The sequence below is a fragment of the Erithacus rubecula genome (genome assembly GCF_903797595.1).
Source record: "Erithacus rubecula genome assembly, chromosome: 5".
NCBI lineage: Eukaryota > Metazoa > Chordata > Aves > Passeriformes > Muscicapidae > Erithacus > Erithacus rubecula.
The window spans coordinates 58,095,240-58,122,839 of NC_136687.1; the positions used below are offsets into that span (position 1 = coordinate 58,095,240).

The 27,600-nt window shown below is 46.0% G+C and overlaps 3 protein-coding genes across 4 annotated transcripts; all 3 read left to right on the plus strand.

The window, feature by feature from the left end:
- Positions 1 to 1,384: 1,384 nt before the first annotated feature.
- On the plus strand, positions 1,385 to 9,240 carry COQ2 (coenzyme Q2, polyprenyltransferase). Its single transcript, XM_079307480.1, has 7 exons — positions 1,385 to 1,636; positions 1,727 to 1,893; positions 4,144 to 4,265; positions 4,494 to 4,579; positions 5,423 to 5,556; positions 6,005 to 6,193; positions 8,714 to 9,240. Exons 1-7 carry the CDS (start codon positions 1,408 to 1,410, stop codon positions 8,867 to 8,869), a joined length of 1,083 nt encoding a protein of 360 aa, XP_079163606.1. The 5' UTR covers positions 1,385 to 1,407; the 3' UTR covers positions 8,870 to 9,240.
- Positions 9,241 to 16,794: 7,554 nt separating this feature from the next.
- On the plus strand, positions 16,795 to 19,904 carry LOC306802560 (placenta-specific gene 8 protein-like; the record flags this gene model as incomplete). Of its 2 annotated transcripts, XM_079306988.1 has the most annotated exons (5): positions 16,796 to 16,891; positions 18,444 to 18,571; positions 18,669 to 18,793; positions 19,381 to 19,484; positions 19,751 to 19,904. In XM_079306988.1, coding segments are annotated over exons 2-5 (345 nt in total). In that variant the 5' UTR covers positions 16,796 to 16,891; positions 18,444 to 18,456. The 2 variants fall into 2 exon arrangements, with proteins under 2 accessions (XP_079163113.1, XP_079163114.1); XM_079306987.1 differs by lacking the exon at positions 19,751 to 19,904 and having other exon boundaries at positions 16,795 to 16,891; positions 19,381 to 19,488.
- Positions 19,905 to 23,308: 3,404 nt separating this feature from the next.
- LOC306802561 (placenta-specific gene 8 protein-like) lies at positions 23,309 to 24,771 on the plus strand (the record flags this gene model as incomplete). Its single annotated transcript, XM_079306989.1, has 4 exons — positions 23,309 to 23,414; positions 23,601 to 23,725; positions 24,443 to 24,546; positions 24,632 to 24,771. Coding segments are annotated over 4 exons (336 nt in total). The 3' UTR covers positions 24,633 to 24,771.
- Between the last annotated feature and the right edge of the window lie 2,829 nt (positions 24,772 to 27,600).

Sequence of the window (27,600 nt, forward strand, 5' to 3'; positions counted from 1 at the left end):
TATTAAAAAAACTCCAAAGCAGTGTCTGTAGAGGAGCATCCATGTGGTGACAATCAGAGCATCCTTGTTCCTACAGACATGGCAGGCAGAGAGGCTTTGGGGATTCCTTGCCAGGACTCACCATTCAAACACACCTCAGGTCTGTGTCTGAAAAAAGCCCATGATGGCCTTGTCAATGTGAAATGGAGCTTAGCTTATTAATAATTCTTCATCAGAGTTGAGCAACTATTTCCTTTATGGTCCTGTGCAAATGGTTTTACTGCTGTGGAGTACTGCTCATTAAAACAATAAATGGCAAAACATTAAAGTCACTTCTCTATCACATTCATAGTTCACTTCCTTCTGCTAGTCAGCATCCTGGGAAATTAAAGTTCCAAATGGTTTCCATTGTTCTCTACCAGTGTGTGAGTTGTTCAAGCTGAAGGAAATGTGTAATGTAAAAGAAATCATACTCTAAGGGGACAATTCCCTAAGGAATTTTTCAGCAGCAGATCTGGGGACATTTTGAAAACTGAGACCATGCCATGCAAAGCAAAGGTTTTATGGCTTTGTCCTCTGCTCTCTGATTTGTGCTATAACCCTGAGGTTGGTGTTAGCTGAAGGTGAGGTAACAGAGATTCTTGTTAAAGGGTTGGATAAGAGTGAAATGACACTTGAATTTCCAGAGTTTATATACAGCAGGTTCTTTTTAGAATGATGGAAAGGAGGTATGCAGCCATTTCAGCTGTTATCTACAGAAACACAACAATAGAAAACTATAAAGATATCATTTAAGAAAATATATAAGGAAAAGAAAGAAAGGACAAGATAGTGGAAAGATATAAAAGGAATGAGGAGAATGTGTCTTGACAAACAAACTGTGAGTCTGCCCGTAGGAAAAGCTAGATACTGATAGGTGAAAGAAGCAACAGGATTAACCACAAATTTCAGAGGAATGTTACTGAGTAGATTTACTCATCCACGGCCGTGTTAAATTCCTGGATTTAGAGATACAAAGAAAGAGGCGGTGGGGAGAGGGATGTTGTGAATATCAGAAGGGGATATATATTATCTGATTCGGCAGCCTGTACCTCTCAAGTACCTCAGCCCATGGGGAAAATGAGAGGGAAAGCGGCGGGAAAAGAGGATAAAATGGGAGGCTGTGTCTCCAAAATTTGAGAGATCTCAGGGGACGGCCCACGGCCTCTCCTTTTATTCGAATAAAGCAAAAAGGAATCCTCTGTCTCCTTTTCGGACATAAACCCCTGGTGCTGGTGGATTAATTTTCCCGACTCACCTCCGTTAAGAACGACCACGCAAAGTTTTGTGTTCGAGGATTCCCCTGAGGCCGCCCCGGCGGGGGCGCCTGAGGGCGCCGCGCATGCGCAGCGCCGCCCGACCCCGTCCCGCCGGCGGGGCGGCGCCAAGATGGCGGCGGCGCTGCTGGCGCGGCTGTGCCGGGGCTCCGCCGGGCTCCGGGGCAGCCCGGGGCTCCGCGCCGCCTGCCCGCCCCTCTCCGCCGCCCCACCGCTGCTGCTCCGCCGCCCCGCCGCCGCGCCCCCGGGGCCGCGCAGCTTCTCGGCGGCCGAGCTGGTGCGCGCCGCGCCGGCCGCGCTGCAGCCCTACCTGCGGCTGATGCGGCTGCACCAGCCCGCCGGTGAGCGCGGCCGGGAGGCTCGGGGCTCCGTGTGCCCAGCGCGGCCTCCCGCTCCCCGCTGAGCCCGGCCGCGGGTTTTTCTCCCCGCAGGGACGTGGCTGCTGTACCTGCCGTGCACCTGGAGCATCGGGCTGGCGGCGGCGCCCGGCTGCCTGCCGGAGTGGCGCACGCTGGCGCTGTTCGGCGTGGGGGCCGTGCTGATGCGGGGCGCCGGCTGCACCATCAATGACATGTGGGACCGCGACTACGACAGACAGGTAGAGAAGCTGGGCGTGCTGCTGGCAGCGCAGGGGCCATGGCTTCCAGGAGAGGATGATGGTGAGCCGCTGGAGCAGGCTGCCCAGGGAATTGTAGGTGGCCCATCCCTGGAAGTGTTCAAGGCCAAGTTGGATGGGGCTGCGAGTAACCTGGACTAGCAAAAAGTGTCCCTGCCTGCAGCACCAGGGTCGGAACGAGGTGATATTTAAAGTCCCCTTCCAATCCAAGCTGTTCTGTCATTCAGTGAACCAAGCACGTTCCCACTCATCTCCACCATCACAGAATCAACACGATTTTTGGGGTTGGAAGGGACCTCGGGGGATGGTCTCGTTCAACCCCCTTGCCAAGGCCAACTCACCCAGAGCAGGTTACACAGGAACACATCCAGGTGGGTTTGAATGTCCCCAGGGAGGGAGACTCCACTTACAAATGCTGTTTTTTCTCAGCCAAGCACCAAGGATGCTGAAAGCCCTGAAGTACATAAACATCACCAGTGATTCCTTGCAGAGTGCAGGTTCAGGAATTCTTCCACGTTTCTGTTTGAGATGCACACAATTAATTTGCCTCATTTCCTTCAAAAATAGTAGAAAGTATTTTATTTCATATAACATTTCTCTGTCCAGGACTATAATAAGTCCTATAGAATACTCACCTCTGTGTAATATAAAATACATCCTGTTGTCAGCTGAAGGCAGGTATTTGAACACCTTTATTTCTCAACCTTGCTTTGCAGGAAAGAACAAACCAAGTAACACTGTTTTGTTTGCTATGCTTGCTAGTTACAATCTATCCAAGAACAACTTTTATTTTTTTTTCTTCTTAATTTTAGGAGCAGTGTTTCCTTGTATTGTTAATTTTGCCTCTTCAGAGTATCGTGCCCAACCCTGAGCTAATCCCCTTCTATTATGTTGTATTTTTCATTTCTGTCTCCCATTTGTTCAGAAGAAGGAAATAAGCAAAAGGCAGTGCCCAATGTCAGATTTTGAAACGTGCACAGGTGCAGGCTTGGAGGGGAACATCCTGGTGATGTGTCACTGTTTGCTCCTGGTTTTTGTTCCTGTATTGCTCCTGTGGTTTTGGGGTTTGGGTTCTTGCCTTCAAGACACAGAATAATGAACCAACCCAGTATGTGAAGTTCTTAGTATGGCACTTGTGTTTGTGCTGTTGGGAAGGCAGGGAGTCAGGATGGGGTTTATGGCAGCTTTGGATAGTTTAGGATTTGGAAGGTGTTAATAACTGCATATACTAAACAGATTTGATGTGGGACAGGGAATTTCAATATAATGATTTAATTTATATGATGTGGTCAGATGGAAAGTTTTAAAAATTGCCTTTACAGCTTTTTCTGGGGTACCTTAAAAAGCTGCCTTCAACACAAGTGCCATAGAGGCCAGGCCAACAGCAGGATATTGGCTGGTGTAGTTGTAGTTTGGGGTTTAGATTTTGTGCTACTGAATATTTGGACATGCCTTCTTTAAGTGGAACATCCCATATTTAGTTGCACTATGCAGTGGAATTGGTCACAGGTATGTTAAGTTCATGTTTAAACTCTAAAAGCAGTATTTGGTTTAACATATTTGGTATGTATAACCAAATATAAATATGTATAACATATTTTGATATTTAAGTATTTGGTTAACATAACCTGATGGCTGGGGGAAGAATAAGTTAAAATACTTTATTTAAATTCACAGTATTCAAACATAGGCAAGATACTTTATATGTACATAATATTATGTAAAAACTTGGCTTTTGAATCTCTTTGAATAGACTTGACACAATTTTCATCAATATGCAGAGTTTCATGGAATTGTTAGGGTTGGAAGGGATCTCTGGAGATCATCCAGTCCAACCTCTGCCAAGGCAGGATCACCTGGAGCAGGTGACACAGGTACATGTCCAGGTGGGGTTTGGAATGTCTCCATGCCTTCCCTGGGTAGGCTGCTCCAGTGTTCTGCCACCCTCAGTGTAGAGTTCTTCCTCCTGTTGGAGTGAAAATCAGTCATTTAGGGGCTTTTTGGCATTGGTCACCTTTGGCAAGTAACTCACCACTGTATTCCAGCTGGGGTTAAATTAATTGTCTTTTCACATCAATGGGACTGGATTCTGAAAATGCCATTAGAAAGGAACAAAAGTGAACAACAGAATTAGATCCCTTTCATTTCCCTTCAGAAAATAGGAAACAAAGATTGCAAATTGCCCATCAGTTACAGATGTACCTGGTGGTCAATATTATTTCCATTTTTTAGGTTGCAAGGACAGCAAGCAGACCCCTGGCAGCTGGAGACATCTCCACTTTCCAGTCCTTGGTTTTTCTTGGGGGACAGCTCAGCCTGGCACTCTGTGTGCTTCTGTGTCTGAATTACTACAGGTGATGTATGAGTTATCTTTTGTTTTTTTAAAGTCTGGTTCTGGGTCCTGAGTTAAGCACAGAGATTTTGAGCAGAAAAGGTGTTGGGGCCAGAGGGAGGAGGTTATTAGTCATGGAATTGTGATTGAAAGGAAAAGAATTAGGTCAGTACCATTCAGAGCTCTTGCAGTGCTGCACTACATCTCCTGATCTTTAGCCTGGCAAACCAATCCTCTTTACTTTATACAGTATCATTCTAGGAGCAGCCTCTTTATCCCTTGTGATCACCTACCCTCTGATGAAGAGAATAACATACTGGCCACAGCTAGTTTTGGGTGAGATGGAAATTTTTTTTTCTATTTTTTTTATTTCAGCTGTAGTTTTTGGGTTGTTTCACAAATTAGTGTTTGAGCTTTAGCAATCTTATTTTTTATAACTTTACATCAAAATAGAAATACCTTACAGACAAAACTCTGTTGTGCCACAAGCTTCTTAATTTATGACAGACATCAGACCTGATGTGTGGCCTTGGGTTTCTTGTTTTGATGGAGTGATGGGAGGAAGAAGAGTAGGGAGCAAATAAGTATTTGGCGTCTGAGAGTGAGTTTTGAGGTTATAATTATAGTTTCAGGGTTATTTCAAAACCCTTCTTAAATACAGATTTAAGCATTTCAGTCTTCAGCTTCTACAACAACTCCTGAACAGATATTGATGGTGCTTGCATTTTAAGCTGAGCTACTAAAACATACCTGTGTATATTGGCTCTCACATTCCAGCTGTCTTCAGGGGTTTTTTTACCAAAATTGTCATTTTCAGCTTACAAGTACCATAGTTGGCTGCTGTGTACTGTTTTCAGCCTGTCATCTGAGCATTTTACCTTCAGACCTGTTGTTTGAGTATTCTGGAATATTCTGTGCAAATGTTTCCTTACACTAATGAAGTCAAATTCAAATTAGGGGAAAATGTGTGGCATATATATTTTTCCTTGCATGTCCAGAAAATTTAATGTCAAATTATTTATATTTATTACCTGCCTGAAAATAAATGGTAGAAAAACAGAGATGTTGGTATTGTACAAAAAGCTGCTGATGTGATATACACTCTGAAATAAATAATATTTAATTGCTCCTGGCATTCTTGTAACTTCTTTTCTTTTTAAATTATCTTTATATTTTTAGGACTTACATTTAATTGGGGAGCCCTTCTTGGCTGGTCTGCCATCAGAGGGTCGTGTGAGTGGTCTGTGTGTTTGCCCTTGTACTTTGCTGGGGTCATGTGGACACTGGTGTACGACACCATTTATGCACATCAGGTAAGAGACATTCCAGATACCTGTGTTTAAACACACAAGTTTGTGTGTTTTGTTGGCAAATTTGTTGTCAAACAACAGAACTAACCTCTTGCAGTTCTTAGCCCTCAGCTGAGTTTAAGCAGCACCAAGGAAGTCCCAGCACTTCAATGTTTTAGTGCTGTTTGCCAAGGTTTTACAAATCAGGTGGAAAGATGGAAGTTCAATGCTCTTTGTGCCCTTATGCTTTTGCATTGTGTAAATAACTTTGACATTGGTATTAACTCTTGGCTGCTAAAGTAGCTCTCAGACTAACCTCCTAGTTTCAATTTTGATGTGGGGACCTACAATTTCCCTTAAATTGGGTTCCTAGTAAGAAGCATTGGAAATTTAAGCAAGCCTCCCATTTTAATTTTTCTTCTGAAGTGACACTGGATTATGGATTTTGTGGTAATTTATCTTTTCATTCCAGGATAAAAGGGATGACATCATGATTGGTGTGAAGTCAACTGCCCTGCAGTTCCAGGAGGACACCAAGCAGTGGCTTAGTGGCTTCAGCCTGGCCATGCTCCTGAGTTTGTGCATGGCAGGGGTGAATTGCAACCAAACCTTCCCATATTACTCAGCTGTGGCTGCCGTGGGGGCTCACCTGGCACACCAGGTTTGATGGCTTTATTTGTACTTTTTCCCTGTGGAAGTTTTTACTGAGAAGTCAGAGGTCTTTTCAACCCCCATCAGTTCGTGAGCTACCCATGAAAAACAGTTCCTGTAAAGAGAACTAAGGTTTTTCTGACAATAAGCTTGGTCTTATTAAGTACCTTTTGCAGACTTTTTGGTTGAGGAGACCTTCAATCCTGATGACAAACAGTGGAACACTGAGTTTCAGTGCTGACAGAAGTGCCACACATTAAGCTGTGATCTCAAGGAAGAGGTTTTCTCCTCACTTGCCAGCAGCAGCTGCTGCTAGACTCACCTCAGTGTGCTGCATAATACTGTGGTGATGGCTGTTCTAATTCAGCTCTTGCAGTGTCTGGCACACATAATAGCAGATGTTGATATCATCATTTTATGTTAATTGAACAGTTGTAAAGAGTTCTCTTTACAGCAGAGAACAATCCAGTTCAGCCGTGTAGTTGCATTTGTTTAGAAATTTTTATGAATAACAGAAAGAAAAAAATTAGCTTTGTCAGTAAAGTATGCAGATAGGGTCTTGTTACCTTGTTCTTTCTGAATCCTAACAACTGTGTTACACAGTCTTGTAGTAAGTGACAAGTCAGTCTATTCAAAACTTAATTGTTGGTCTTGATAGGTAAGTGATGGCAGAGATTTGTGTATTGCAAGGAGTAAAACCATTGCTAGTCTGAGCAGTTAAATCTGTGGCAATGTGGAACTTTTTATAAAGCATGTTGGTCATAATGTTGCATTTTAATGGGTGGAGCTCATGCAGGTAATGGATATTAAACATATTTCTGAGTAAGAGAAGGTGTTGTAGTCTGGCACTCAGATACTATTTTCATAGTGCTTGGAAATGTGTGAGACAAAGAATACTGTGTCCTGTGCATGATTATTTACAGTTTGAATTGTCAGAGAGCCTTTACACTGTAGTTATGTTGTGAATGGAAACCACTTTTAAGGATCTTTATAAGTGAGGATACAGACTAATGAGTGTAAGTGATGAAGGATTCACAATTGTATGGACTGGCAAAGCCACAAGAGCAGAACTGTTCTCTATACCACAGAGTAGCTTCTTTCTGAGGAATTATTTTAATATTAATCCTGCTTAAATGTTTTCATGCTTATCTTCTTGTTCAAGGTTTCTGAGTGTGTCCTTAACTGAGTTTAGAAAGCTAAGTAAGATGCTTGAGGACCAGGATTTCCAAAATTTCCTTGATTCACTGAATTTTTGCCTGAGGCAGAGGAATTTCGGTCATGATGATGTCAAATTATATCCCTCTCAAGAAATGCACCTATAGAAAAATAGCATCTACTTTCCTTGTCTTTTTGAAAGAATAGCTTGGCTGCTGTTGAGTTTGATCTGTCAGTTCAGTGTTTCAAGTTCAGTGTCTGAGTAGCTGACAGGTTCTTAAGGATGTGGATCACATCTTATTTTAGAGGCTTGTGAAGGTTTTTTTTTTTATTATTTGACCATCTGATTTCTTTCTGCAGCCAGAAATTAAGCAGATTTCCTGGGGAAGGTTTCACTTCTTTCAGTCAAATGCTTTCTGTTTTAACTTTTTCAAAGGCTGAAATGCAAGGTTTGAAGTTTTAGGGGCTCCTCCTCTGTTAATCCTTTCACTCATTTTGCTCAACATTTCCTCTTGTTATCATTCTCAAGACTTCTGCACCAAATTTTTGTTTTAGAAATATTTTTCAGTAAATTTGTTCGTGCTGTATCTTGTGGGTTGTTTCTTGTGGTTTATTATAGTTTTTTTTTTTCTTTCTTTCAGTTTGGTGGTTTTGGGGGGGAGGAAGATTTGGTTTTTTTGTGGTTTTTGTTTCACTTTTAGTTGTGATTCAGAGCAGAGAGCTGCTGTGTTGGGTAAGGCAAGCCTTGCTTCTGGCTGCTGTTGCAGGTATTCTGGTTCTTGTTTGAAAGAGAATTGCACAAGCTTGGCTAAGAGAAGCTGGACTGAAACTAGCCCTGTGTGGCAAGGCAGGCCCTGGCACTTCCCTGTGCTTTCCAGTTTCCCTGCTTCACTGCTGGCTCTCCAGTGCCTTGTCTCTATTGAAACATGGAACAACACCTTGCAGCAGAGATGGAAAAGTGTATTTCTTTTTACTTAAAGTTGAATTGAAGAATTAGGTGGCAACCTACTGAGGAAAATCTCAAAGAGACTTATTTACATGCCCAGAGATTTTTACTCCTTTAAATATCAAACCAGGCACACCAGTAACTAGGCTGTGTCTATAGTCTTCCATTGAGATGGTCTAGGAATCATGTTCATATGAAATCTTTGACTTTTCTGCTGTATGTTGAAAAAAAATCTGTCAAACACAGATGACAGTTATGAAAAAAAGAAAGAAAAAAAGCACAGAGTATTCCTGTTTTTTGTGGAGGTAAGGGTAGACTTTAGTGTTTAAGAATAATTTGTTGAAGTTGCAGGTCATTTTGTGGTGTGTCAAAAACTTATGAGTCTGTAGAATAATAATCCTCTAATAATGTTTTACTGTGCTTTTGCAGATCTACACTTTGGACATAGACAAGCCTGAAGACTGTTGGAAAAAATTTGCTTCGAACCGTACTGTAGGAATTCTGCTCTTCATAGGGATTGTGTTTGGAAATCTATGGAAACAAAGAGACTTAAAAAATGTAGAAGAGTCTTCAGAGAACAGATAGTTGAAATCACTATACTGTTATTTTAGTCTGACTGAAGTGTAAGTATTGTAAGAAGGAAAACATTTTTAATATAAATATAGCTGCTTTATAATGTTTATTTATAAAAGCTGGTGGAAACATTCTTGTTTCTCAAATCATGCAATTGAGGTAATTCTACAAGGCAAGTTTTGGTTATCTGGGAATAACTTCAGTCTGCATAGAAGCTCCAAAGAGTGAAGCTGATCTGCTGGTCCTGTGTAGTAGCAGCAAACTTCTGTCAAGCTCTGGAGACTGAACTCAAGATTTTATATGAAGCAGGTGTCCCTTAGTGACAGCACAGGTGAAAATGTAAAATTATTTCTGGTTGTAAATAAAATTTGGCTGTGCATCTTTGATGGTGTGAGTTATTACAAAGGTAATTTGCAGTTTGAGGTGGAGCTTGCTGCATGGAAGAGTTGCAATAACTCCTTTTTTTTATGAGAGTTTTTTTTCTCCTGGGATGTCTAGGAACAGTCAGGAGTGTGTGTGTGAGGTCCACAAAAAAGAGTAAATAGAGTAATATTTAAGAAGATTTTCTGCTGTGATTGCTGCATCAAGTGAAAAGGACAGGCTTCTGCAAAGTTGCAGAGAGTAAGCTGAGCTTATTTGTCAAGGGTGAATTGAGCACAGACTAAGGACTGAAAACAAAAACAGAGCAGCCCAGAGCTGTTGCCAAGTATGTGTGAACAGTGGTTGACCCTGGGCTACAAATCCATCATGCAAACTGTTGACATTTTTTTATTTTTTAATTCCGCTTGTTTTGACTTATGCCTACCGGTTTTCTTTGTAGTCTTACAGGAAAAACTTGTTTCTAGAGGAATGCCTGGAAACAGTAAAAATAGCAAGTGCAGGCTAACTAAATGGCCCTTGCACAGAAATTCTTAAATAGAGTTGCATTTCTGGGGTGGAGAAAGTATTAAGTTGAAGAAAAGCAGTTTAATAATGAAAAACAATAAGCTTCTGATCAGTTATGTGACATAGCTGCATTTTGTAGGAGAATTTGATGCATCCAACTTAAACTTTATTACCTATTTTCTAGTAATTAAAAAGTCTTGTAACTAGTAGGGATCAGGTTCTCAGTATTAGTAGTGTTACTTCTGTGAGGTGGTGGCAAAAGTTATTAATCTTTTTTAACATAGTGAAGTGTCTTTATATATCTCAGATTGGGGAAGAGCTCACATTTTGTAGTGCATTTGAACTTTCTGGTGTCCTTTGATGACTGCTTGTCACATGTATTTGGCTTAAAACATGAGGAGGGAAATGGTGTCACTGACTAGAATAGAAATTAAAGTTTTGAAACAGTCCTCGTGTCTGGAACTTGAAAATAATTTCATGTTTTCTGTTCTCCAAATTCATCTTAATTTCATTTTACACAGATAAGACATAGCTGTATTTTAGGTTCATTGCCTGAGAACCAGAAAGATTTAGGTTCCAAACTGTAATACTGAGGATATTAAATTAGTGGAAATTTTATGATTAATACGAGGAAATAAATAATTTTTAAAGTGCAAAAGAGCTAAAGGCCAAGCTGCTTCCTGGCTAAAACCTTCCTGTTTGGATTTGCTCTCAGATATATGTACATCTCCTCCCTTCATTCCCAAGGTATTCTATTCCAAATCTTCACTAAGACATCTCTGCTGTAATTGGATACAGTTTCTTAAAATGTTTTCAGATACTCCTGTCTCTAAGCACCAGCTTTTTATTAGTGTGCTTTTGCAGAAAACAGTGTCCTCTGGAAGTTTCTTCTCCACTATCAAACCTTGCCTTTTTCTCCCACCTTTTCCAAGTATTCCTCCACAGGATGTTGAGATAACAAATGCTGTTTTTAGGCACAAGAAGGTCAAAAGTCCCTAACAGTGGCAAACAGAAACACTGCCAGTTGCTCAGTGAAACAAAGCTCTGTACCAACACTTGTGTGTGTTGCTTTGTAGAAGGGTGTATCAAAGCAACACCAGCCTTTTGTCCAGGATCAGCACTATAGACTAAGGGTGCTGCTCCTGCAGGGATAAAGGGAGAGCTTGCCAAGGCATTGGAAACCTGCAGGGTGGGGCTGGATCTTTGCCAAAGAAGGCTGCTTCTCACAGTGGCACACCGAGCTCTCACACTCCCCTTTCCCTGGGAGAAGACTCATCAGAGGAGGGTCAGCCAAGGCAAGCTCTACTACCAGGATTTCTTGGGAAATATGATGGTTAATGGGAGGGGGTCAGGGTTTTCCCTCCTTATTCCCAAGTATGTGCTGCAGGAGCTGTGCAAACAGCCAGAGTGCCCATGCCAGCCAGCCTGGCAGCACCAGGGCACTAGGTCAGGCATCTCGCCAGCCACTGGAGACATGAACTGGGAAAAAGGCATTCCCTTTCTACTTCCACTAGCAAAAGCTAGGAGAGGGACATCAGTTGGCTTCTAAACACTTCACAGTGCAAATACTTGGAGCTTCAAAGGAAAGCTGCCAAGAAAAAATGTGCATCTTAGCCAGCCATGCATAATGAGAAGTTTAGGTACTAGCTCAAGCCTCCTGGGATAAGGAAGAGGTGATTTTGATTTTTCTGCAACACTTCCCTGCGTTTTGTGATGGAGGCAAAAAGCCAGAGCAACTTTTAACACAGTGTGCTAGATGCAGTACCAGAATCACAAAGAAAATAACAAAAAACTTCATGGGTTTTACATTTAAATTTTCCTTTTCCTGGATGGTAGTGTTTAAAAAAAAAACAGACCACACTTCTAGGCAGCTGTACAGAAGGGATTTTGTCTGTACAAAGCAGAAAGAGGTTTAATACACTTAAAAGAAATTGAAACAAAACCATCAACAAAAGACCAGTGTTAATGCCAAGTTCAATGCTTCTAACAATAAAGCTGTAATTTCTGAGGTGGAAATTCCCATCCTAGTGCAAAACAATCCAAAGTCACCCTTGAATTCTCATGCCTGCAAACCACAGTTTCTTCAAACTGCAGTACTTCTTGTCTGTGACAGGTACAGTAACAAGGAAATATACCTAATACTAAATAAATAAATAAATAAGGTACACCTAATATAAAATAAGTTGTATCAACTGCATAAAGAACAGAACCAAACCTGTAACAAGCTGTAAGGGCAGTGGGGGAAAGCAATGGCCTGCCCATTTCACAGGACCTTATTTTTTTCCTGCACTGAGAATTCAGCTCTGAATGTAAAGTATCTCACTTTCTGGAGTTCCCTGAAAGGACCTTGTGGCCAGGTGGGAGTTGGTCTTGTCTCCCAGGTAACTAGTGACAGGAAGAGAGGAAACAGCCTCAAGTTACACCAGGGGAGGTTTAGACTGGATATAAACTCCTTTGCTGAAATGGTGCTCACACATTGGAACAGGCTGCCCAGGGAAGTGGTGGAATCACCATCCCTGGAAATGTTCAAAAGGTGTGAGGTTGTGGCACTTGGGGACACGGTGGTGAACATGGCAGTGCATTCATGGTTGGACTCAATAACCTTAGAGGTATTTTCCAACACAGATGTTTTTCTGTGATTTGATGTTGAAGGGAAATAATTTTATCATCAAGTTATCAATGTTCAATGCTCAACCTCACAAGTAGCAGCACATATAACACCAGGGGATTGCTTTGGGGAGAAACTTCCAACACTGGTAGGTGGCTGCTTAGTAGAGAAAACTTTGTGCCTTTTATGTTGCCTCTCATGCTGCAGCACAGCCAAACATTTGTCAAACAGATTTTCAGTTTCATCAGAGCTTCTTTCCCCCAAATTCTGTAATACTATTAACCACTTTTTCAGGGAATATGTATAAATGGAAATGGAAGTACTTGAGAGGAAAATGGAGGGAAGCACAGACTTCATGTACACCATCAGATGCATTACTATTGTGAATTTAAGCATTTGCTGGAAGGCACCTCGAATTTATTTGCTCAGGGCTGGCACGATCCCTTTTTTCCCCCGTGCTTCCGCATGCATGACACTGCACAGAGGGTGCAGCAGGGCAGTAAAAGAATGATTTGGCAGACCACATGAAACTGTCACTTGGATTGTATCTTTTAGATGAGGGGTGGGAGTTTCCTGCCTCCCTCCTCCTTGGGAGGAAAGCCCAGGGCAGAAAACCAAGGCTGTGCATGCACAGGTTGTCCCTGGAGCTGCTGGGATGAGGTTGCTCTTGGCCAGATAAAGGGCAGGCTGAAGGTCTGGTGTGCAGTGTATGCCTCCTCTCTCAGGTGACAGTGATCAACATTTGGTTGCTCAGCCCCAAGCAGGGCTCTGGTACCTACAGAGTTTCCTCCCTTGTTGAGTGTTTATCTGCTGAATGTGCTCTCCACAGCAGGACTGCTGCCAGCAGCACCTGGGGACTACTGCTGGTGGGATTTTTCTCAGGTGCTGGGTAGCATGGGGGAAAAATTCTCTCACTCCTTCCCATGTCTCTTAGCCCTGTCATGAGCTGCCAGGGGTCCTCTGAGATCTTGGGACATGCACACAGGACAAGGTGTAAAGGCATTGTTGTATTTGCTGTCTTCAGGCTTTGCTCGAGAAATCAGTGGCAAGGGGGAAAGTGGGAGGAAAAAAATTGCCGTCAAGAATTCAAGCTGCTCAGTGCTGATTTATTTATGCCATGTTAAGTAGGAAAAATGGAGGTTAAACAGCTAGGGAGCTCCCATCAGAGGTTATAGCCTGTCCTCCATCATGGTGAGCATGTTGGGTCTTGAGAATTCCATGGAAAAGCAAAGCTCTCCTCTGAGGAGGACTTGTGGTCATGTACATGCAGCAAGTGAGGAGCCATACAGCTTCCCCATCTTGCACATCATCTCTCCTGGTTCAACTCTCTCAATAGCTTCTCCCATCTGTCTTAAAAAACATCATCATGATTATTAAGTAGTAAAGGCACTTTTTAATCCACAGTACAATTATTCTGCTAAATAACATCAATACATTAAGAAAATACTTTTTACCCACCAAATACTGTTGCAAAGTGTGTTGAATGTCCTTCTGCAAATACCTGGATAATACTGGATTAACTCTATGCTGCATCATGTGTGGCCATTGACTCAGCTCCTGCTCAGGTGTTACAGCAAGGACACCATGTGTGCCAGACACAGGGGACAGCAGAAGGGAAGGTCCATCATCCCCTGCATTGATCTGGCAGTTTGGGATAAAACTGCCATAGAAATGGCACAGACTACAAAATGTATTAGTTGGACTGGTTTATTACAAGAGGGTTGATTTGTTGATTTTTACTTTAGTTGTTTTTACTTTGTGAACTCCTGAGATAACTCTTGATCCCCAGAGGGCATTATCCTGTAAGCCTGAGCGACCTGGAGAAAGAGTGGCACCACTGAAAGCATGAAAAGTTAGCAAGCCACAGGAAGCAGAAGCTCAGCTAGAAGATGTGTGAAACTTTTCTCTTGAAACATCTTGTGACAAACCATTGCTAGCTCTAGCATGTGGTTGTAGAGGTATTTGAAACTGCTTCTAGGTCTGGCCAGACGTGACAAAGAGCTGCTGCAGAGCTTGGCCCTGGCTGTGAGCTCTCCACTATGTGCAGGACCTTATGTTTGGGTGCCTGTGGCACAGGGGGATTCAGGCTCCTTGCCCAGCCTTAGCATCATTCTCTGTCTGATCAGCCACCCAAGCAGACCCTCTCCACTGCGTGCAGTGTCCCTGGTGTGGGAGAGATGAGGGATGTGCAGACACAGGAGCAGCTCATCTACAATGGTTTCAGTTTCTGTGAGACGTGCACCTGACCCTCAGCTACATTTTTGTGTGAAAATTTCCCCTTGCACTCATCCAGCCCCATTCTCCTGCAGCTTTTACAGTTGCAGGAATTCCGTTTTGCCTGAGCCATTTCAAGATGTGGGTTGTGCAAGGTTTGTGGGTAATGTCCTTCCTATGAAGCTGTGGTGACATCTAGAAAAAAGGTGAAGTTTCTGACTCAGAAGCCCCTCTCCATGACTGAAACAAAACTCAGACTGTTACTCTGTCTCTGGAAAGGACTGGTGGGACCAGAGCTTTGGAGAGAGACCCCGAGGCACCCTACTTTGCCAGGCAGCCTCCCTGACTGGCACACCAAAGGTCAGGACCCTCTGTGAATGAACACACCTCTCATTAGTTGAGACACCTTTGTTTGTGTAAATAGCACGAGGCAATGTGCTGGGGAAGGTGGCTTTGCTCGTTTGTGGTTGTGTTTGAAGTTGGAGGTTGGGCTTGTTTTATGTGGTACAGAAAACAGGCACGAACATTTACGTGTGAGTGACCCAAACTGGAATAAATGAGTTTCTGGTTGTAACTGCTCCATAAAATACAGTGGTAGATTGAGTAATTGATACTTTGCTCTTTGCAAAGAAAGCAAAAAAGTGTTAAGGGAGATTTTTTAAATCTGTGCTCCTGAATTTTTGTCAGTATTGCATTTACTGCAGTACATGTTAAATTGGTAAGTATTGATTTCAGCAGAATTTTTCCATTGTCTTCTTGAAATTAATAATTGAATGGCTTGGTTTGGAAGGGACTTTAAAGATCATCTAGTTTCAAACCCCTTGCTGTGGGCAGGGATACTTTCACTAGACTACATTACTCAAAGCCCCATCCAACCTGGCCTTGAACACTTCCAGGGATAGGGCATCCACAGCTTTTCTGGGCAACCTGTGCCAGTGCCTCACCACTCTAAGAATGAAGAATTTCTTTGTAATATAATCTAAATTATCCTCCTTCAGTTCAAAGCAATTCCCCCTTGCCCTCTCACTGCATGCTCTGGTTAAAAGTCCCTCTCCAGCTCTCTTGTAGCTCCCTTTAGGTACCAGGAAGTGCTGTGAGGTCTCTGGTGGCTTTTCTTCTTAACACCTAAAAAGCCTGACTCATTTCAGCTTTGTTTCCCTCCTCCCCAGCAGACTCCTAGGCTTTGAGTCTCAGCCAGCCAGCTGGTGGGATGTCAGGCATCTCCTCCTCTAGGGAGAATCTGCTGATCTATAACTTTTTGCACACCTCAGTTTCCACAGCCTATTGCAATGTTCTAACATAAAACACCAACTGTGTGTGATCCAGCCAGGGAGTGGCCAGGCAGCCCCATTGTAAAGCAGGGACAGACACAATTAAACTTTGGAGCTGCTGGAAGCCAAGGGAAGCATTTCAAGGCATGGCTCCCTGTTTTCTCAGCAGCACTACTGGTAAAAGGCTTCACTTAAAGCACCCTAAATCCCCTGAAGTTTAGCCTGAACTTCTCCTTTTCCCATTCTTTATGAGGGTGAGAGGGAAGGGGAACCTCATCATCATCAGTGCATTCCCATGGTATGCACTGAACTTGACTTTCTCCTGAGGAAGCAGCCTCTCAGCCCCTCTTTGGGATCTCTGCATGCTATGTGCATTCTGTTGGAAAACAAAAAGTGCTGTTCCAGTGCCACAGATTCTCCACAAAATGTGGAAGTGCTTCCAAAACTGTCCTGACTTGCAGAGGGCATGAGTGATTACGTATTTGGGGCATGATAGTGAAGAAACTGTAAATATTTGTATCTCATAAAGGGAAATTTATGTGTGTGTGGTAAGTGTTTGGTTAATTTTACAGTGGCTGGGACACATGGTCTGTGACAAGCAATTAGGGAATCAGGCTAATTTTTATGGAAAGCCTCCATCTGGGTTGTATTTTCTGAGAAATGGAAACGAAAATGTCTGTCCCAATTAAAGTGCATCATTCAGAGCTGCTCTCCCCAGAACAGCAGCAACATGTGGGCAAAACTAAGAGAATAAGACAATAAACATGCAAACTTTTTTACTTTTTTTTTTTTTTTTTTTTTTTTTTTTCCAGAGAATAACTAATCCTGGGAGAAGGAAAAATAAATGCCTGTATTCTGCATATGCAAAATCCATGGTTTTAAGGATAGGGCACAGCTCCTGACTTCCCCCTTCAAGTTACCTCCCACCCATTGTTAGTGCTGGCTGCCAATGAGAGCACCCGAGGGAGTTAAAAGTTAGTTTCATCTTCACCAGCGCCTCTTTGTGCAGGGTCCCGGCTGGAGAGGAAGCTTGCACTGACCAAGGCTGCTCACCAGGTTAGTCCTCTAAAATCATGGAAATGTTAGTAACTTTTTAGCCTGGGAAGAGTGGGATATTAATGTCAGAGTAGGGAAATTTATTTTTCTTTTTTCTTGCTTTGCACAAAATTTAAATCAAACTAGGCAAATCCTACTTGGGGAGTGGGGGGCTTTTAAAAAGCTACTCAGAAAAGCTGGGTTATGCAGAGTTTACCTTTGCTTGCTGCTTTCTGATGCTAACACGGTTGTATAAATGTGTTGAAGGAATCTGGCTGGTACTTTACTCTCTGCTTAAACTGGGCTGCCTCACCAGGAGCTCGGATATTGATGGCTTTTGACACCCGGCTGCTGGCTGTCCCTTCAGTGGGGTGTGCTGTCGGTGGCAAGTGCAGCTGTGCTTCAAACTCTTCAATCTTGTTGGCAGCTAGGAGAGGAGAAGCGAGGTGGATAACACTCGTGTGTAACAGTGTAGAGAGATCCACGTGTCCGTGCAGTGGGCAGGCAGGGGGAAGCTGTGGGTAGGCACAGGCATCTCTCTCTGGACACACACCTGATGCCACCTCCAGCTGCATTCCCACCAGGCTTGCAGGCTGGATGTGCTGCCAGCTGAAGCCAGGAGTGGGATTGCTGGAGAAACATGCATACCTCCAAAGGACGGAGAAAGAAGGTTCTCCCCTCCCTCCTCATCCCTAATTTTGGTTTCTGTTCTGGCTGCTGAGCTCAGGAGCAACAGAGGGGAGGAACCTCATCACCCAGCAGGGTGGGTCAGCCTTTGTCGAACTGCTGTTTCTAAGAAATAAAAGAAACCAACCCAGCTTACAGAAAAAGTCTCAACAAATCCGAGCAGGCAGTTTATCTTATCTCAGAGAACCTCACCCAGGTCCAAACTTCCTTGGAATTGTTACCTAGAAATATTTTGTCCTTTTTTTTACTTGGCTAGGGAATTAGAAGCAGAGAGGAAATTGTTGTTATTATCATCATTATCATCCTTATTATTATTTCAGACCTGAGCCTTACTGGTTTTCAAGGTTTGTTTGCTTAACCACAGAAAGGCAAGGAGAGGGTGTCAGACTTCAGAGGTTGATTTTCTCCCTTTCTGGTTTGCTGCATCCAGAAACCAGAGATACGAGTTTTCTATAGTATCTCTCTCGAGTGCAGCCTGGCTTTGCTATGAGGAAATGAGTCCACAGGTGCTTCTCACACGCTCTGTGCCCATGCCAAAGCCATCTAGTGTAAAATACAGCAAGTCCAACAACCAAATGCCCAAGTCACTCCCTTTAGCCTGGATTCACTGCCCAGCCCAGCTCAGCACAAGGGGAATGAGCCCTGTCTATGCACTAGCCAAGCCTTTATGGGGCAGAGTGGGGAACATCAGTGACCTGATGCTATCTTGCAAGCTGGATAAAAAGGCAGATAACGTGAAAACCTTGAAAAGATAGAAATGCAGGCAAGATATGGTTATGCTCTATCACCTCCAGTGGCAGCTAGCTGGGCACAAGGCAGCCTGCTGAAGGGTGGCAGGTTGGAGGTTGGGTTTTTCCCTGAGTGTCCTGTTTTGCGTGTCTTTCAGAGAGAGCCTGGGGATGGCAGCGCCGACCGTGGTGACGATCCAGCCGCAGTACGGCGGGGCCGTGTCCTCTGTCTCCAGATGCACGTGGCAGACAGGCCTGATGGACTGCTGCTCCGACTGTGGCGTCTGTCAGTGCCTGGGACACTCTTCCCCTGCCCCATTGCTCCCTGCCACTGTGCAGCCGTGGCAGAGCCTCACCCAGAGCTGTGTTTCTCCCCCTGCCAGGCTGCTGCGGGATGTTCTGCTTCCCGTGCCTGGCGTGCCAGGTGGCTGGGGACATGAACGAGTGCTGCCTGTGTGGGACCAGCGTGGCCATGAGGACCCTGTACCGCACCAGATACAACATCCCAGTGAGTGCTGAGCCTGCCCCTCACCCTGCTGGGTGCCCCTGGGATCCCTCTCTGCACTTTGGGGAGGGGCTCAGGGCAGCAGTGACTTCCACTCCCTTTTTTTTCCCATTCACATCCACCTCAGCTGCTGCTTCCTCCTTTGAGCTTTGAGATAACTGTGTGCTCACTAAATAGGTGAAGCTGGTTACAAGGATGAAGATCCATAATCAGGTTTGGGAGAAAGGTGGACAGTACATGCTTCTGAGGATGTTTCTTCCTGCAGGAGAGGTGGTTGCTGCCATCCCAAATGCACACCGTGGTGGCCCAAGTTCACTTTGCCCACACTGTCTGTTCCTGTGTGCATTTTTCTTCCCAGCCTGAACTACAGAAGTCAAAAAATAAGTAGCTATCTGCAACCTGCACGAAGGGCTCCTTCCTTCCTTTCTGTGGCTTGGGGTTTGATAACCCTAGGCTTCAGTGTTTTTTACTGAGGATGCCCCAGTCTGCCAAGAAAAAAAGAGTACTTGTCCTGGAATGTGATTAATATTATCTCATCTGGAACATGGCTTTTGGGTAGCCTCTGTCCCTAACCAGTTTCTTCCTAACAGGGGTCCATTTGCTCTGACTACTGTATCACCATGTGGTGCACCATGTGCTCTGTTTGCCAAATAAAGAGAGACATCAACCGCAGGAGGGAGCTTGGCATATTCTGGTAAGCTGGGGTGCTGATGCTGGTCCATAAATCTGCTGTCACACACACAGACAGCTCTGGGGTGGCTTCCCAGAGCCTCTTCTGCCAACATCCTGACACCTGACAAAGTTTGCTGCAGTGGGGAAGTGGCCATGGGCAAGTGACAAGAGTGACCTGTCCTGTCACTGGGGACCTTGTGTAGGGTGAGGGGGAAGGACTGGGGGGACACACAGAGTGTGGTGAGGCACAGCCCCAGTCCCTGACATGCCTCTCCCATCCTGTTGCAGATGCTGCCATCCTCGCTGCATCCTTGGAACTGCTGCAGGCAGGAGGCACTGCTGCCCTGATTGTTGGAAATGCACCCTGTGGAGCTTGACTCAATGGCATTTAATGTTTTTCCCTAATTAACTGCAGAAATAAAGTTTTGAGTTTGTCTTCCTACCTCTGTGTATGTCACTCTTGCACCACCTGAGAGCACCCATCCTTCTCCTGCTTAGTCCATCTCAGCAGCCCCTGGTGTAGCTGAGATTTCCCTGTTCTTGCTGCAGACAGAGATTTTCACTAGTATTTTGTTACTGGATCAGCTTTTAGAAAGGCTATTTAACACATTGAAGGAGTCAGGGTTGTTCATCCAAGCTGCAAAATTTGGGGAAATGGCTACTGCTGCAGGGCAGATCTGGATCCTCCTCCAGGCAAGTGACTTCTGCAGGACACCCAGCACTGTCCCTGCTGTGGTGGCCCAGGTGGCTGCGCAGGGCTGTTGTCAGTGCCACCTTTCTGAATAGAAAGGCTTGGGGATTTGGGGCTGCCTGGCACCAGCTCACCTTGATATTGAAGAGATATGGATCCTGAGCATGAAATGCTCCCCACCTGCAATAAAAAACCTGTCTGGGTGCTCTGTGTCCTCTCCAGGGACAAACAGTGCCTCTTCCTGCATGGCATTACACAGACCATCTGTGTGCGTGGGCTGTGAGCCCTGCATTCCCATCCAGAAAGTGGAGGGTGCATCCACCCTCTCTCCATCACTCTCAAGAGAAATGCTAAAGGACTTTTTATCCCTACAAATATCTCCCAGTTTCACTCTTTAAGAATAGGATTGGGTTTTTGTCCCCACTCTGCTTTCAGCTTCACCACAAAGCTTTTGAAGGGCAGGTAGTGACTCAGTCCATGCTTCAGGGTGGGTGTGATGGCACTCACAGCTGCTTAAACCCAGATGGCTCAGAATGGTCCTATGGATGATCCCTGGCAATGCAGAAAAAGGCATTTTTACCCCGTGTCACCCAGTGCAGTTACAGGCAGTTATTGTGGGTGCTCAGGCTTGACAAAGGCAAGGTGGCAGCACAGGAGCCTGGAAACAAAATGCCCTTCCCTGTAAATCTCTCCCAATGGACTCTGGGCATGGAGAATACCTGGGTGGGGAAAGGCAAAGGCACAGCATCTGGCATTAGTCAGAGGGAGCAGAGGTCGTTTCCAGAGTGCATATAAAGCATGAGAACCAGGAACAGGACACGTATCTGCTGGGATAAGGACAGCTTGGAAAGTATGTATGGCATGGCTTTGCTTTGGTTTGGTATGGAAGCTGCTGGCGGCTGCAGAGGTGATGCTTAGGGAATGGGAAGGGCTGGAAAAAAGGGCGAGGTTTTCTACCTGGAAAACTGCTTCAGGTAGTGTGTGCTGCTGATGGCATCGTGACAGATGTGGGGAACAGAGGTAGAGGACTGCAGTTTTGCACTGTATTGTGCACACATAGTGCCTGTGGATGCTGCTTTTTGGCCCTGGCTGTTGGTGAAACATGGTTGCATGCACCCCAGGATCCTTTTGTCCCCATCAGTCAATCCAGCATAGCTGGTGATGCCATGGGTCTGTGAACTGTAGAACTGTGATACATTTGGTGTGCTGGGCCATCTCTCAGGTGGTGTGTGTGCCAGAGGCTTCTCCAGGCTGCTGCCTGCTCTGCACTGCAGCCTCCACCCGTGCAGGGATGTGGTGTGCTCATACCTGGGGAGGGGAAGGGGAAGCCTGGCTGGAGGGATCCTGCCCCTAAAGCTTCTCTTGCTGCTGCTGCTCCTGTGCACACTTCTCCTTGTGGTCCCTGTGGTCCTGCCTGCTGCTGAACATCTCTGTCCCTTCATGGGAGCCCCATGCTGGGTTACCACTGCACAGCCTGACCATGGTTTGTCTCCTCCCCTTCCCCTCCTGGATCTTGCTTCAATATCATTGTGTGCCAAGGCTTCCTGAAGTGGCTGCTGTTTTGGCATGCCAGGGGGAGTTACATTGCCTGCAGAGGTGGTGGGAATTACCTGGGACCTCGTGGATGAGCAAACAGGGACAGCTGGCCAAGGCAGGGCCAGGAGGCTTCCAGAGAGGGACAATGGGAGCAGGGTCCCCTGCCGCACCCACAGGTGTCTCAGATAGGGACAGCCCAGCCATGCTCTCACTGCAAAAAGTCAGGAGCAGACACCATGTAGAGAATTTTACCAGCTTTCTTCCCTCTTACACCATAATTCAACAATCTTTTTTCTCTTCCTGGGGCTGCCAGGAGCAAGGACTGGCCCTGCAGGCTGTGTCTGACAGCTGGGATGTGTCTGAAGATGTGGGGAGTCACAGGGCTGCCAGCAGAGCCATCAGCCCTTTGCCAGCTGTTGGCATTAGTCAGTACAACACAGTGCACACCAGTGCCACTCTGACCTGGGTAATGAGCTCCATGGCAGGGTCTGAGTGCTGGGCAGAGCAACAGTTCCAACCCATTTATTGTGTTATTTAATACTTAACTTCGTGTAAATGTGCAATTCTGGTGTGAAAACAATCCTCTCAGAGTGCTTAGCAAAGTGGTGCAGAGCTTGGGCACAGGGCAAGGAATGTGTCTGTGTAAGATTCCTCCTGTGGGAGCATCCTCTGTTTTTGTTTGTTTGCTTGTTTTAATTAAAGCTCTAAAACCAAAAGTGAGAGTGGCAGAAGCTGTGCCTTGCAGGGGTGGCAGAGAGGGAAGGAACAGCTGGTGCAGGTGCAGTTGGTGTTGTTACATTAGTCAGGTGATTTTGGAGGTGGTGCTGAGGAACAGGAGCTTTTTTACTCTCAGATAATTGCTGATGGGGAGGAATTCCACAGGCCATGGTGATCCCACAGGACTGGGGAGGAGGAGGATGAGGTGCTGGCACAGTCAAGTGGAGGAGGGATAGGAACTGGTGACAAGGGTGAATGAAGGAGACAAGGAAAACCCACTGCCTTGAAGCACACTAAGAAGGCAAGGGAAGAAGGAAGGAGAGGGGAAAGCAAATAGGCTGAGATTCTCATAGAACAAAGCTGAGATTAAGGTGACTCCTGAGAGCTTGGAGAGGCTGGAACTGAGCAGTAGTAACCTTTGGAGACTGTGATCATAAACAAAAAACAAAAAAAACAAAAGCAAAGACAAGAAACAAAAAAAAAAAAAAAAAAAAAAATCCAGGCCAAAACCCAGACAATTTTAAACAGATAATTTTATTCCATTTTACACAGACAATGATGAAAGATGACCTGGAAATGAGAAGTCAGGTTTGAGGTGTCGGAGCACTGCAGTTGTGGAGCAGAAGGAGCTCTGCTTCCACAGAGGTGTTTTACTTGCACAGGCAAAGGATGATGTGCTGCTGGGGAGGGCTTTGTTTCAGCAGGGAAAGGCAGCTTCTGGCAGAGCTGTGCCCCCACTTTGTGGTGAGGATGGCTTTACCCTGGCAGTGGGGACTGCTGTCTTTGAATACAGCAGCCTGAGCAAGGTGCCCCTTCAGAAACACCTGCAGCATCTTCCTCTGATGGCTTTTTTTTTTTTCCAGACTACAAACAGCCTGGAAGGACCTGACCCCGTGCTGGCAATGGCCTCTCAACCTGTGATTACTGTGCAGCCCCAGTTTACAGTGGCCCAGCAGCCAGGGGTGTGGCAGACAGGGCTGATGGACTGCTGTGCCAACTGTGGTGTCTGTGAGTACCTGAGCCCCTCATCCCTGCTGCTGCCCGTGGTGTGCTCCTGGTGTTCCCCTGCTCCTCCTGCAGCATCACCCCTGCTGCAAACCCCATTCCCTTGGTGCTGGAGGCACAGCAGCTCTTGCCCTGTGCCAAGAGCCACAGCTCCAGGCTGGCTTTTCCCACATATTCCCTATCCCCCAGGTTTGTGTGGGACGTTCTGCCTGCCCTGCCTGGCGTGCCAGGTGGCTGGGGACATGAATGAGTGCTGCATGTGTGGCTCCAGCGTGGCCATGAGGACCCTGTACCGCACCAGATACAACATCCCAGTGAGTGACCAGGGCTTGGTGGGGGCTGGGCTGGGGGCTCATGGGGGGACAGAGGGGTGCCCAGGGGAAGGACAGAGGTGGGGATTTGCAGGGACAGGAGTCAGGGACACATCTGTGAGCTGGAGGTAGTCCCAGCACACACCACTTCATGCCAGTCCTTGCTGGATGTGAGCAGCAGGGGCCTGATGAGCTGCCATGGGGTGCTGCCTGTTGGAGTCTGTGAGTTAGGGGTCTCTGAATTTTTCAGAGAGAAATCAGAGTGCAGGGATTGAATAAGTCTTAGAGTGTGTTCTAATGCTTTTAGTGAGTAAAAGGTTTCAAATGCCACAGTAGCAGTGAGTAACCTGGTGTGCTAAGAAACTAGAATTCTAATAGGTTAAGGAGTGATGGTCTGAGTTTGCATCTTAGCTTGTTAGAAAAATCCTTTATAAGACTATGTATTGCTGCTTTTAGCTATTGGCTTTTGCCAGGGCTTCGAGCCATTTGCTTATTGCTGCTGCTTTGCCATTGCTTTTGCTATTGCCTTTTGAGACTGATGTGCTTTGTAATAAATAACCTTAGCAACCATTAGCTGCTTTGCTTATTTGGAAGATTACCCAACAAGCAGGAGCCTTTGAGCTGGTGCCTATAGAGCACAGGGGGTCAGAAAGAACCCCACAGCTGCTGATGTAAAATAGAAAGGAAAGGGTTACTCCTGCAATGTCCCACCCTCCACAGGGCTCCATCCTGGGAGACTTTTGCTCCCTCTGGTGCTGCACGCCGTGCGCGCTCTGCCAGCTCAAGAGAGACATCAACCGCAGGAGGGAGATGGGCATATTCTGGTAAGCTGGGGAGCTGCTCTGCCTCGCTGCTGCAGTGCAGTAAAGGCCAAGGAAAGGCTGACCCTGCTCTCCTATCCCCTTGCAGATGCTGCCATCTTCAGTGGAGCCCCTGCAGGCAGCTGCTGCTGCCTTGGCTGTTGGGACATGCACCACGAGGAGTTTGCTGTCGCTGTGCTCCATCTCCTCTTCCCGGGGTAAAGCCAGCAATAAAAGCACTGCCTGTGTCTTCCTGCCCATGTGTTGAGATTTATGTCTCTGTGTCTTTCTGCAGCACCAAAAACAGTGCTGTAGGTTTCTAGGCTGTCAGGTAAAGGAGGCTTCCTCTTGCATACTCACACTGGAATGAGGCCAGACCACAAAATTCAGTGAGAAGACAAATCAAAAGCCAAATCTATGGGAACACTCATCTGTGGACACCACCAGTGTGCAGAACTGGTCACAGCATTGCTCAGAGAAGCCTAAGAACACTGAACCCATCTCTATTGATGCCTGGAGTGTCCCCAGCACTAAGACACAAGTGATGCTGTGGGATTCCCAGATATTCTGCTGTCCCCACACAGACATTGTCAATAGAGCATCACATGGCAGCAGCTTTCCTGTGGGTCAGACCCCTGCAGCTTGTGGGTGTTGGGTGTAATAAGCTGTGGTGGAAGAGCTGGGACTCAGGGGTGCAAGGGTTTATCCATTGCCTGTCAGAGTCACAAACAGGGAAGAAGGAAGTCTGGGACTGGGGTTCTGATTGGTTTCAGGTTTATTGCTTTGAACAGAAAAAGTTCTGGGCTTTGCCCAGACTGGACTGCAGGAGGCTCTGTCATATCTGTGCTTCTGTGCTGGCACCTGCAGGACAAGATGGGGATTTATTCAAAAATACCTTTTCCACTCACCTGTTTTCAGAATCACAGCTCATGCTGCAGCTGCCCCAGGTGTGGAGGGGTGAGGCTGTGCCACTGCTGGCAGCATGTATGTGTTTTGTGGCCCTAAATCCCTGTCATGTGCATCCTACCACAGCAGAGCAGGGCTGGGGGCTGGCTCTGAGCCCACAGCACAGGCAGCTGCCTGGTTTGAGGTGGCCAGTTCAGGAGTCCATGGCTGTGAAGACAGCACCCAAGATCAAGGGCTTCAAAGCCACATAGCCAGGAGTGCTGAGGTTCCCTCCTTCCAGGGAAAAGTGAGCCCTGTGTCCCATCTCTCCTCCCACAGTGAAGGTGTTTTGGGTTTCCCCAGTCATTCCTGCTTGGCATCCTTCCACACCCACCCTTGATCGTGGAGTCTCCTCCCTGGGTCTCTCTCCTCCAGGGCATGCAGGGGTTGATCCATTGGGATCATGAGCCCCCACAGTGAGCCAGAAGCAGCCAGGAGGCTTCTGAGCAGACACAAGGACACAGAGGTTTTGCTTCTGTGAATTTCTTTACTAGAAGTACCTACAAACAATCACTACCAAAGCAAGTACCTAAGATCACTCACCTGCAGGCACACCTGTGTGCATTATCTGAGGTGCTAGCAGTGCCACCCTTGCCAAACTGCTGGAGGAAAATCACCTTTTGTGGCAGTGATCCCACACCCCAGAGTGGTGTGGGCCCGGAGCCAGGATCCCTGTGGTTTCTTTGTGCTGCTTCCCTGGATGCCAGGATGGTTGTGGGGATGGTTTTCCTTGCTGCTGCCAAGGCAGGTCCTTCTTGGCACAGCTTTGCCCTGTGTCCTCACGGGGCTTTTTTGCACAGTGCTGTGGAGGAGCAGCAAGGAGCCTGGAGCAGCACAAGTGTCCAGAAGAGCTAGGCTCACCCTCATCTCACTTCTGCTGTCAGGAATGGGACTGAGAGAGACCCTCCACCCAGTGAGGAGCATGTGTTTGATCCTCAAGGGAAGGGGCCAGGCTCCTTGCTGGTTGGAACTCCCTGTAGGGGCAAACACCCTGAAGGATTATAGCTCTAAGCCTAAATTCAGGAGGCTGGAACACATAAGTGAAAGACAGCTCAGTCTGAGCAGCAGGGAACCTGCTAGGAAACCTCCCACCCAAGTAAAATGTGTGATGTTAACATCACAGTGGCTTAACTGGTGCTTTTCTGGGGCACAGTTGAAGTCGTTTGTTCTGGGAATGTCAAGCCTTACAGGGGAAAGGCCCATGATGTTGTTTCCAGGGTAATGAGAGAGCCCAAATGATTCCTGAGAGGTTTGACACTGCACTGCACCACACCAGCCTGATCTGCAGCTCAGGAGAATCCCTGGTAAGCAACACTAGATTCAGTGTCTACATCCCTTCCTTGAGGTTCATCATCCTGAGCCTTTTTCATACAAGATGTGTTTTCTTCTCCTCCTTGTAATAAATTTTCATCACATTTTTAAACATTGCCTTCCAGTGCAGAGGTGAAAGTGCAGAGCCTCTTTTGACTCCAAACCAAAGAAGGGGCACAGCCCAGGAGCTCCCTTGGCTGGTGTGGCTGCTGCACAGATTTCACCTTTTGTTCTGGTTAATGGATAGCTGGTGGTGACTTTCTGCCAGATTTAGCATTTAAACAGCACATGCAAGCTGCTTGAAAGGATTGTCTGATAAGGTGATTCCTCACTTACAGTGTGTTGAACATCCCAGGGTTTATGTGCTGTGAACTGACCAAAGGTCAGCTGCATGTTATGGGTGTGCCTCACTTCTGACCAAGCACAAAACACAAGTGTGAAAGGTTGAACTCCATATTTAATCAGTTACTAACATTAAGCAACCCTGGAATACATCACAGGTTTGCCCAAAGATAGACGAGGAAAAATTTATGAGCACTTTTCAGGCATTCTTATCTGACAAATAAGCACGTGGGGCAGGTATGGCCTTGGAGACAGTAAGCTACAAAAAAATTATTGGGGTGGAATACATTACTGAGTTTTGCACTCCTGAGGGCACAGGTTTCAAGCCCTGCAGCAGTACATTAATCTTTTTGCCCTTGGGAACCCTGCAGCAGCAAAATGGATGAGTTGCCAAAAGTGTGCACTGTCTCTCCCTAATGCAATCTGTAATCTTATCTCTGAGGAACCGTGTTACTACAATGCATTTCTTTTATTACTGAT

What these genes read in the sequence shown, in the direction of transcription:
- COQ2 (XM_079307480.1), top strand. Translation starts at nt 1,408, where the DNA reads ATGGCGGCGGCGCTGCTGGCGCGGCTGTGCCGGGGCTCCGCCGGGCTC. An exon ending in ACCGCGACTACGACAGACAG is followed by an intron (nt 1,894 to 4,143) that starts GTAGAGAAGCTG and finishes TCCATTTTTTAG; the next exon opens with GTTGCAAGGACAGCAAGCAG. An exon ending in CTGGCCACAGCTAGTTTTGG is followed by an intron (nt 4,580 to 5,422) that starts GTGAGATGGAAA and finishes TTATATTTTTAG; the next exon opens with GACTTACATTTAATTGGGGA.